The 10,842-nt window shown below is 37.0% G+C and overlaps 3 protein-coding genes across 3 annotated transcripts; 1 reads left to right on the forward strand and 2 right to left on the reverse strand.

Moving 5' to 3' along the window:
• Positions 1 to 379: 379 nt before the first annotated feature.
• Positions 380 to 1,671, reverse strand: LOC105625838 (ras-related protein Rab-21). Its single transcript, XM_012207149.1, has 4 exons — positions 1,537 to 1,671; positions 978 to 1,145; positions 763 to 881; positions 380 to 677 (listed from the first exon to the last, which is right to left on the reverse strand). The coding sequence occupies exons 1-4, from the start codon at positions 1,669 to 1,671 to the stop codon at positions 380 to 382; spliced, it is 720 nt and encodes a 239-aa protein (XP_012062539.1).
• A 1,805-nt stretch (positions 1,672 to 3,476) lies between these two features.
• Positions 3,477 to 6,980, reverse strand: LOC105625839 (anaphase-promoting complex subunit 5). Its single transcript, XM_012207150.1, has 11 exons — positions 6,809 to 6,980; positions 6,661 to 6,710; positions 6,212 to 6,588; positions 5,967 to 6,123; positions 5,693 to 5,874; positions 5,383 to 5,502; positions 4,990 to 5,119; positions 4,598 to 4,900; positions 4,322 to 4,443; positions 3,938 to 4,208; positions 3,477 to 3,848 (listed from the first exon to the last, which is right to left on the reverse strand). Exons 1-11 carry the CDS (start codon positions 6,978 to 6,980, stop codon positions 3,477 to 3,479), a joined length of 2,256 nt encoding a protein of 751 aa, XP_012062540.1.
• A 356-nt stretch (positions 6,981 to 7,336) lies between these two features.
• LOC105625840 (NAD(P)H-hydrate epimerase) lies at positions 7,337 to 8,179 on the forward strand. The gene has a single exon (XM_012207152.1). The coding sequence runs from the start codon at positions 7,337 to 7,339 to the stop codon at positions 8,177 to 8,179; it is 843 nt and encodes a 280-aa protein (XP_012062542.1).
• Positions 8,180 to 10,842: the final 2,663 nt, after the last annotated feature.

Below are 10,842 nucleotides of genomic sequence, written 5' to 3' on the forward strand. Positions count from 1 at the left end.
ATATATATATATATATATATATATATATATATATATACATTATATATACATATATATATAATATATATATATATACACACACACACACACACACATATATGTATATGTATATGTATATACATACACACACAAGTATACAAGTATCTTTGCTATCCAAGAATTACCGCAGCTAAAAATACATATATAGACATACATGTGCACACTCATACGTAACACTCTTGTCCTTGTGTATATATAAGATGAAGCATTTATAATATGACAAACTATCACTTACAAATAGTAATTTGTCACATCTGAAATGCGCCATCCTGTACATAGTTAGTAAATTACCGAAATTAGACCTTGTATCTGAAATTGAACATAAATTGATTTTAAAAGTCTACGAAAAGCTGCCGTTATCGCCTCCACCGCCACTGCCACTGCCACCACTACCACCACTACTACCACCACCACCACCACCACAGCAGGAACTTCTATTCGGTTGAGTTTGTTCTGCTTCATCCTCGACCATCACGACATTGCGACGCGTACTATTGGTCCTTGTGAGCGTGGATTTTTGCTCAGCCTCATCTGCACGTTGCATCATGCGTTGCGTCAAGTCTAGAAACATCTCTTCAATGTTCTGGTTTAACTTGGCTGATGTATGAAAATGCATAGCTCCCACCTGTTTGGCATATCTAAGGAAAGAAGATTCATTGGTGGTCATGTGCTATGTTCACTTGATAATAATATCATGTAAAAGAGGAGATTCATCAAACTTACTCTTCAGCTTCCTCTGTGGCAACGTTCCTATCCTTCTCCAAGTCCACTTTATTACCTGCTATCACTAAGCAAATTTCACTACCTAACATCTTCTTAAGCTCCTTTACCCAGTTTTTTACCTGACAACATGCACAAAAAGTTGTTCAATTTCATTATATCATTGATACAAAAATACTTTGCACGATAGATATTTGTATATAGATAGATATTTATACCTTTTGGAAGGTATCCTCATCCGTAATGTCGTACACGAGAATGGCACCATTGGACATTCTGTAATAAATTGGTCCTAATGCGTGAAACTTTTCTTGCCCAGCGGTGTCCCATATCGCCAAGTTGACTCTTTTTCCATTGATATTCAATTTCTTATTCAGGAACGACGCCTGAAACATATACGAAGCAAACGCATCGAGATGCTTTTCCGCGAGCGCTTGGAGTCGAAGAGGTTAGGGAAGAGTTAGGTTAAGGAAGAGATTGGGTTCCTCAAATCCCAATCGCAGTATTGTATACGCCGGAAATTACAATACTTTTCTAATTCTCTTATTATTAATTAGTATATACGATAACTTGCTTTCTCTCTATGCAATTTGCAGAATTCGAATAAGAAAAAAAAATCTGCCGGGAGACTCGCGTACGCTGCGAAACAAATTTCGAGAGCTCCTTTTCAAAAGTAGGTACATATAGTAGAAATTCGAGTAATATGTAGAAATTCGAGTAGGATTAAAAAGAGAAGAAGAGGCTGGAAAAGCAAGTTTCACGGAAGGGAGGATTCACCTGTAGCGTGGTAATATGCTTGTCGTTGAACTTGTCCTCGACATATCGTAGAGCAACCGAGGTCTTGCCGACACATCCTTCGCCGAGCAAAACCACTTTGAAGTTATATCCGGTGCCAACCACCGGACTGGCCATAATAATGTCCCAATAATGTCCCCGGACTCGGGGGCGAACCTCTTATCGGACCAGACGATAGGTGACTTAAGGTGACTGATCACTGAGCCCTCGGCTGACCCTCCGCTCTCCCTGCTCTTCAGTCTCTCCGGTCCAAGCCAAGGAGTGAATGTCGCGGCGGGGAGTAATCGCGGGTCGCGCGGGAAGGGGCTAATTCACGCGGCGGCCGCCGAGACAAGCACAGCTCTCGGGGGAGGAATGAGAATTCGGAGATGACAGAGATGCGCGCTGTCTCTTTTCGCGTACTCGTCTATTCGAACCCAATCACCGTCGACGCCGACAGTAATTGATGGCAATCGTCAATTGAGGAGGGACAAATGATGATATCGTGGTCTCGTGAAACTCGCGGCCGATAGACCCATAGATCACGACAGCGCGGCGAGGATCAGCTGTTCATTCCGTCCTTGTTCTGCGCCGTGCCGTGCATTGGTGCGTGTCACTATGCCATATTACGCCTGATTACGACTGATTACGCCATATTACGTCGCGCCGCGCCACCAAGTACGTACTACATATGTATGTACATATGTCACATCGCATCGGCGCATCTACTTCCTTCGAGTCTTTCGACTCTCATAGCACATACGACTCGTTCACACTCGTATGTATTCCATACATAACTATTACAGATTCCAGTATTTCCACTTTCCAATGTATTCCTTTGTTACGTGCATCGCAATCAACAATCAGCAATGTTTTTGCGCGATCCATATTCGATAACGTAACATTCTCGTTTAACGCGTGTGTCGGGTGTTCGCGAAATCTCGTCTACATGCAGACTCTAATTAATTAAACGAATTTGATTGGACACATTAGTAGTCGTCCAGCGAGCGTATCATCACTGATTTAATTCAAATTAAAATAAAATAAAAATATTTTGAATTATAAAATTCAGTCAAAACTGTTCTTTCGTTCTTGTGTCAATAATATTTCTTGTGAATTTATACAATTTCCAGTTCAAGCACTGTGCACCAATTATTTGTTGAAGCTCATTAACAGCATATTATGCATAAGATGCATATTTGCAGCAATAATATTAAATTACTTTTTAATTTTATTTGTGTGAGTATATTGTATGTACATATTGTACTAGTCCTGCAGCTTCGATTTAGTACAGTAGTGTTTCAAAACTGATGAATAATAATGGGTGCATAATCATCTTGAACTTGTATAAATTGTAAAAATTGTAAAAAATATTAGATACGAAGAATCACTTTGACCACATAGTAATATAGCTTTTCAGTTTTCACTAATGTATGCTTAATCCTATTGATTGATTTTCATTTAATTAATAAATTGTACCAAATACATTTTGTAATTTCCAATAGCATACAATAAAGTGTATTAAAGATTTGTTTCTGCATTTATAATATAATATATTTAATCACACGTATCTTAGGTTTTTATATTAATCTATACACAATAATTTTAATGTACACCGACTGAATGCAATCGAATTCACTGCATTTGAAGTAACTCAAATTAATAATTAATTTAATAAATATGTGCAAGATAATTTGTCAAATTCTACTCTTTTGCATTAAAAGATTAATATAAAACATATTTTATTAGTACCTACCTATACAGCACAGAATTTGCAGCAATATCGCTGTAATAACACTGCAATATTGCTGCAACATGTATTGTTGCTGTAACTTTTGTGCTGTAGGAGCAAGCAAATTAATCTAAATTTATGCAAAAAATTGTTTCTTTTCCACGTATACAACGTATACATTATACAAAATTACCATACTTTTACTACAATTTTAATACAAAAATAAATCAGTAGGAGTCATTAGATATTGTTCATCCATTTGGCGAAATTCGAAAGCGCATTGATTTCGTTCAGGCAGAAGGTTAATCTCGTTATAAAAAACTGCTTGCAGATGCACGATACTCTTGATTTTGGCGATGGCATTAACTTTTGTAAAGAGCTCCTGTGCCTTTGATAGAGATTTTATTCCGCCGAGAATTATCTCTTTCCGAGCCTCAAAAGGTTTTTCTGGCGCTGAAGCTATCAGACATTTGCCATATAACATGAATGCCCTGCCTTGATCGTAACAGCCACCGTGACCCAAGACTGTGGGGATAGCGTCCTTCACCGAGTTCAAAGCCAACACAGGCAGACCCATTAACAACTGGATTAATACATACAATTGGGGATATATTTTAATCGATTGAATTATACACATTCATATATTTTTTCATAAAGAGAACTAGAACTCACTTGTATATTGGCAAGATGCATCTTGACAAGCGCCTTATAATATGACAAATGATTCTGTGCAGCCAATTCCAAGGCTGAACAAAGACGCATTATGCAATTAGTAGCGATTGCTGTCCCATTGTCTAGCAAGGAGGAGACACATGTTATCTGACTAGAAAGAAGCGCGGCACGTATCACGTATGGCGGAGTCACGTGCGGATGCTCCTCGATAGCGCCAATGTGTTCTAGTCCTTTCGGAAAATCGCCTTTTGCCAGACAAACTTCTACCAACCTAGAAATTTCAGATTTAGATTGCAGGAATGCACATTTTCACACAAATATAAGAAAAATCATATATTTTTCTTTGGCACATGTGCACTCGTGCGCAAAAGAAACTCTTTGTACCTGAGTTTGGATTCCAGCTGATCCAAGCTGGAGATATTCCTAGCTACTGCTTCTGCCTCGCCCCATTTCTCTTGTCGCAGCAGTTGCGTCAATATATGCAACTGTTCACTTAACATCCAGATCTACGAAGCAATAAACTGAATTATGAATAGAAAATCAAAGAAAAAAAAGAAAGAAAAAGGAAAATTTTTCCTTTTCAAATACTCTTCAGAAATTTTTCGTGGAGAAAAGATTTTATTTGAATAATTTTCACATTTCATTTATGAAATAACACACCTTGTTACAAGGACTGTTGGGAAATCTTTCCTTGGCATGTGCCAGTACAATGTCAGCGAGAGCGTATTCACCAAACTCGATCAACATATTGGCGACAGTGACGATCGCCTGGCACGTAGATGGTCCATTGAACATGTGCTGCTTCTTATCACCTGTATTGTGAAGAAGTAGTAACTGGCCGCAAAGGGAGGCCATTTCCATTTTGCCATAGTACGCCCACAACGCCGATTTCTCCGCAAAAGTGACAGACATCAAGTCGGACATTGAATGCTGGCAGTTTAGCATGTCCGATTTCATCAATATCTATATATTATATATTGATGGAATATAAATTGTAAATTTTAATATAAATTTGTACAATGTGTCAAATTGAGTAATTACTCTTTACTTACCTCGAATACTTGAGGAGGGTTCTTGGCTTCTAAAGCATAACTATGCGCGTGTGAAATGAGACTTAAGCCTGTCGTATGTGTAATTCCGAGTAGACTTGCTTTGCCAACCGAGCGTTCTATCAGAGATCCTCTAAGTAGAAAGGAATAACGCAAATATATATGTATGCATAATAAAATAATAACAAAAAGTCAACTTACTTAAATAAAAGAAAACTTATACAACATCTTGATCAAACGTAACTCTTATATGTATATCAAGATTTTTTTATCGATCGGTTTAAGAATGTAATTTTAGATTATACATATTTTAAATTATGTCAAAAAGATTAGATTTTTACTGTAATATATCTGTGACGAAGAAATGAAGAATCTCTCATTATATTAACTACTTACTTTTTGTTCTCTTTACTGATTAAGTAGGACATCCAGGAATGCGCAAGTTGCAAACACACGTTGTCTCCAGCTTCCTGAGCTAATTTAATAGCTTCTTTCAAAGCATACTGTGCTACTTCCCTTTCCAAGAAAGCCACGAGAATTACTTGGTTGAAACAAATTTGTAACGCTGTATGTAAATATGTACATACGTACATACATACATATAAACTACTACTAGCTGAATTTCGACTGTTAAATAGATTAAATAGAGGATAGACAAAGAGTTAAGAGAGCTTTAGGTTTGAGATAAGTAGACAAAATAGATTACTTATGGTTAAACTGGGCATGTAAAACAGCCAAATTGAGTGCCGCGTAACGGAAGGTACGAGATCGATCCTCGGGTGTGGATCGGTTCTCCAGAGGTGCCAGTCTATCAAAACAGTGATAAAGACTGTCTACTGCTCCACAAAAATCGTTGACGCGGATGCAATTTAGATAACTGAGATAATGCTGGAATAAAGGCAAATCTGTTGAACTGCAAAAAAATATTTATTTCACATTTATCTAATAATTCACATATATATTCTATTAGGCATACTCACTGCATCCGCATTGTAAGGATTAGACTTTAGAAGATCTTGTACGAGAACTCGCAACTCCACTGGTGGCAGTGCTTTATGCTCGTCAGTTTGTAAAGCATGCGCTTGTTGCGCCACGAGTAACTCTGCTTGTCTTCCACCCCAAATTGTTTTTGCTTTACTGTAAAAAGCATCGACATTGACAAAATATTCTACTTGTAAATACCTGTAACATTACATTATATATAATGTTCTATTCTAAAACTTACTTATCCGGACCAAAAAAATCCTCTTGCTTGGAGATTGAAATGTCAGAATTCTCCAGACTATCGATTTTTTTCACAACATATTTCTCCATATCGTTGTAGAGAGCAACCACTTGATCGAAGGCCAATTTTTCAAAGAAAATGAGCATCCTACGAACGTACAACCCAAGAACAGAATTTCTACTTAATGCTGGTAAAGATAACGCATGATCCTTGGATTCCATTAATCGGCGAAGATTATCAAATAAATCTAATAGCTGATCGATTCCTTTCTCATGTACAGCATCTAGATTTATTTCCAGTCGATCCGCAAACCGATGTAAGGCATACTCTGGCTCGTATAACATATTCAGCAGGGCATCCAACTCCATGTCTGCCGACTAAAAAATAATCATCTTACATCCAATCCAAAATATGCTTCTCTCTTTCTCCTTAATGTGTAAAATAGTTACCTGAATTAATTTTAACGATGCTAAACAAAAGTTACGTCTCTCCATGATCACTAGAAATTGTCAAAGATTAAGTTTATGCAAAGGAATACGAAGATGGCGTAACGAATTTATGTAGCCACAAATGAAATGTCGCACAATAAAAGCATACCTTTCGTGGTATCGTTACAGTATTCTTTAATTAGAATAACAGTTGCCACTTTGTAAGGAGTTAGAGTCTCTTTCTGAATCTTCCTCACATTGCCATCGACGGTCACAAATTCCTTAGACATTCTGTTACATATGTCATTTATCGCGTAGAGTCGATTATCATTCATAGACATTCTTGTAAAGTTAATAAATTTCTCGTACATGCATATATATGTACATATATACGATATAAACGCTACATCCTTCGAACGATGAGTAAAACGACCTAGTACCTACTTACCCTACATTCAACATTGTCGTCGTTTACATCGTCGACTAGTCGTAAGTCGTAAATCGAACGAGATTTCAAAAGAACTCCGCCAGATGATGCCATATGTTGTTATTGTTGTGTGTCGCTTGACAGCACGAACTTACTACCTATAGCTGTATAGGCAGCGAAATAAGCAGTGATAAGCAAAAGACGGACAAGTAGGTAAGTAATTCACGTTGCATGCAAAGATAAACTCATAAATGATTTTGTTGTCAACAGATGTTACAATTCGTACCGTGCACTCTGAAATCGCAAAGTATCAAGGGAATCAAGGTCTGCAGGTCTGTGATCGACAAATCATTTGTTCTGCTTGCAAGAAGAAAATACAACAGAATGGTCAAATATTTAAATCAATCGGAAGCTATTAACGTTGACAAAGATCTGTTCGAAAAGTATAAATTTAGCGTAGATCAGTTAATGGAGTTAGCTGGGCAAAGCTGCGCCGTTGCGATTGCGAGGTCTTATCCGTTGTCGTTGGACTCGGAGGATGTCTCCTCCAACCGAGTATTGGTGTGCTGTGGGCCTGGCAACAACGGTGGCGATGGCCTAGTTTGCGCGAGGCACCTAAAGCTCTTTGGATATTCGCCAGAGATCTATTATCCAAAGAGGACGAATAACGAGCTATACCAAAGGCTATTGCATCAATGCGTCGAGAACGGTATACTTGTACTGGAAAATCAGCGCATAGAGGAAGCAACTGCAGACTCGACAGTTTTTTTGCACAAATATGTGATTGTAGTGGATGCTCTTCTGGGATTCAGTTTCAGACCACCAGTGAGAGAGCCATTCGTTCATATCATCGACATGTTGAAAAGCACAAGCGTGCCTATTTGCAGCGTGGATATACCATCGGGCTGGGACGTCGAGAGAGGCCCACCTGAGGCTGGTGGCATAAAGCCACAAATGTTGATATCTCTAACGGCACCAAAAATGTGCGCGTCGAAGTTCGACGGAAAATTCCACTATCTGGGTGGACGATTTGTGCCTGAGAAGTTGGAATCGCAGTATAATCTCAACCTACCGAAATACGCTGGCACGGACTTTGTTGTTCGGCTGTATTGACAAATGCTTACAAATCTTATTGTATCCTATCCCGTGCGTAATGCGTTCTCATCGTCAGAAAGTGCATTTGAATTTATCACATGACTAACTTTTTTCAACTATCATTTTAGTTACTCGAGAGAAACATTTAGCTGAAAAAACATGATTCTGATCATAAACAATTTATATTTCTCCTTGTTCTCCAATTGTTTACGAATGCAGTTATTTTAATTATACATTCATATATGTAGTATTTTCGAATGCGAAGGATTTTAACCTAATCTAACCCGAATCGATTACATCACGTGTTTTACTTTGATTTCTGGTTGAACGAGGCCATGATCTTTCAAGTCAAATATGAGTTAATAACCAAATTGGATTGGATTCAGACCCTATATCCGAAAGTGCTAATAACTATTGATAAATAAATTATATATTTTTGAATTTATATTCGTTTAATTGCAGTTCTTAAAGATTAATTCTTAAAGATTAATATTAATAATCAATATACTATATATCTTTCTAGTGGAACATCTTAAATTTATGTATAATGGACGTACGAAGTAGGCGAATTTTTAGATCATTATTTTACGTTAGCGCTACACATACTTTGAAAACATTACTAATACTAATCACAGGCTGTAGTCAGTCTCACTACAAATGTTTTGAAGCATTTGATAGAATTAGAAGAAAGAATCTTACAACCATTTTATTGACCAATTAAAAACCGCTTCAAAGCATTTGTAGCATCGCGTTAGTTGCGCATTGACTGTACCCACAGTCAAATATTCCTCGCATTCGACGGTAAGAAGAGAAAATTCGAAGATGATTGGTCAATTTTTACAGATTACGGCCAATGTAAACGCTCCCTAAGCAATCTGTAGCAGAGAGATCATGCCCGCGATTTATCTGTTATTTTATTTTGAAACACCTCTATATCCACAAAATGTGGATATTTTATTAATTTAGTTAACCCATGTTTGACTCGAAAGTATCATGACCTCGTTCAACCAGAAATCAAAGTAAAACATGTGATGTAATCGATTCGTCTTCGGTTAGATTAGGTTAGGTTAGGTTAAAATCCATCGCACTCGAAAATACTACATACATAAATGTGTACACATACATATATGTATAATTAAAATAACTGCATTTGTAAACAATTGGAAAACAAGGAGAAATATAAATTATTTGTGATCAGAATCTGTGATCAGAATGTTTCTCTCGAGTGGACATAGAGGCGCTTTAAAATAAAGTAACAGTAAAGTCATTACATTAATAAAAAGTATGAAAATTCACTAAATTAGCATTTGGAGCCAAAATGACGTCGAAGTGCAAGTCTTAATCTGATTCTTAAAAAATCGGAAATCCATACAGGGATCTGGAAGAAGAAGAAGAATCTGATTCTGTTATTATCAAAAATAATGTTACTGTGTTGCTATATTGAAAATTGCAAAAACCGCAGCAAAAGAGACTAAAGTTTTGAATAATCGCGCGTCATGGAGCTAAAATGGCGACAGTTTGCGGTACTTTGTTAAGCTAGTGACTTTAAAGTAACAATTAAATCTCTGGTATGACTGATGCCCGTATTCATAATCAAACCTTGTACTCAAGGCTTCCTTAAATTTATTTTTAGATGCTCAGCAGCCAATGAAATAATTCGTACAGTACTGAAGATAAATTTAAGGAAGCCTTAAATATAAGATCTGGCTATGAATACGGGCAAAAGAAGATTGAAGAGAGAACAAAGAGTGAGAAAGGGATTAAAAATGGCGAATGCGAATACCTATATTATATAGGCTCTAGCATGATCGCTCTCAAGCTTCAGTAGTATAATTAGCCTAAGAGGACGTTGGTCAGCGAGAAGCCAGGGATTGAAGGAAAGGGGCTTTTTCCTGTAATGTAACCGCAAAATGTTGTGGCGTCTTTAGTTTTACTAGAAGTTTAAATTTGGTAATCCTGCATTAAAAATTAGAGATAATTTTTCTGTCCGTATATTTTAGACAGATTTTTTTTCTGTTAAAAAAGATCGGTAGATATTTTTTTGTTTACATATAATTAAGAATTACCAAGCCGAGTCTGTTTGTAAATTATACGCAGAATAAAAGTATTATTTATTTATTGTAAGTACATATTGCGTCTTAATTTGTTGGAAACATTCCCCACAATAGCTGCATTCAGCAGAGAAAACAACTATGCAACTATTATATAATTCTTGAATATAATTGGCTTGTACATTTAGATCCAATGAAGAACTAAGGCTAGACCAATCATATTAAAGAATGTTACAACAGTTACAACAGTTTCTTTCTCTGCTGAACGCAGCCAATGTCTTACGCTATTGTGTCTTGCCCTCTGAAGAAGTGGATGTCAATTACACAACAATATCCACTCCTTTGCAGTGCTCCTGATTGAAATAAATTGTTGAAATCGTTGAAATAATACACTAAAATCTTTCATATTAATAAAGATTTAAACGATTTTGACGATTTATTTCCATCACAGGTGGGTACACTGCAAAAAAGTAGAATGGATATCGTTGTGTAGTTGACATCTACTTCTTCAGAGGGCGATAACGCGCTGGGCATTTTGCGGTTACAGGAAAAAGGCTCTCATGTCCTCCCTCTCTCTCTCTCTCTCTCTCTCTCTCTCTCTCTCTCTCTCTCTCTCTCTCTCTCTCTCTC

This window comes from Atta cephalotes (genome assembly GCF_000143395.1).
Source record: "Atta cephalotes unplaced genomic scaffold scaffold00004, whole genome shotgun sequence".
Taxonomy (NCBI): Eukaryota; Metazoa; Arthropoda; class Insecta; order Hymenoptera; family Formicidae; genus Atta; species Atta cephalotes.

Excerpts from the sequence above, each read along its gene's own strand:
- LOC105625838 (XM_012207149.1), bottom strand. The coding sequence starts at position 1,671 with ATGGCCAGTCCGGTGGTTGGCACCGGATATAACTTCAAAGTGGTTTTG. Across the intron at positions 1,146-1,536 it reads AGCATATTACCACGCTACAG|GCGTCGTTCCTGAATAAGAA; the intron begins GTGAATCCTCCC and ends TATATGTTTCAG. Across the intron at positions 678-762 it reads GCCACAGAGGAAGCTGAAGA|ATATGCCAAACAGGTGGGAG; the intron begins GTAAGTTTGATG and ends TTCTTTCCTTAG.
- LOC105625839 (XM_012207150.1), bottom strand. The coding sequence starts at position 6,980 with ATGTCTATGAATGATAATCGACTCTACGCGATAAATGACATATGTAAC. Across the intron at positions 6,589-6,660 it reads CATCGTTAAAATTAATTCAG|TCGGCAGACATGGAGTTGGA; the intron begins GTAACTATTTTA and ends ATTATTTTTTAG. Across the intron at positions 3,849-3,937 it reads TGCATCTTGCCAATATACAA|TTGTTAATGGGTCTGCCTGT; the intron begins GTGAGTTCTAGT and ends GTATTAATCCAG.
- LOC105625840 (XM_012207152.1), top strand. The coding sequence starts at position 7,337 with ATGTTACAATTCGTACCGTGCACTCTGAAATCGCAAAGTATCAAGGGA.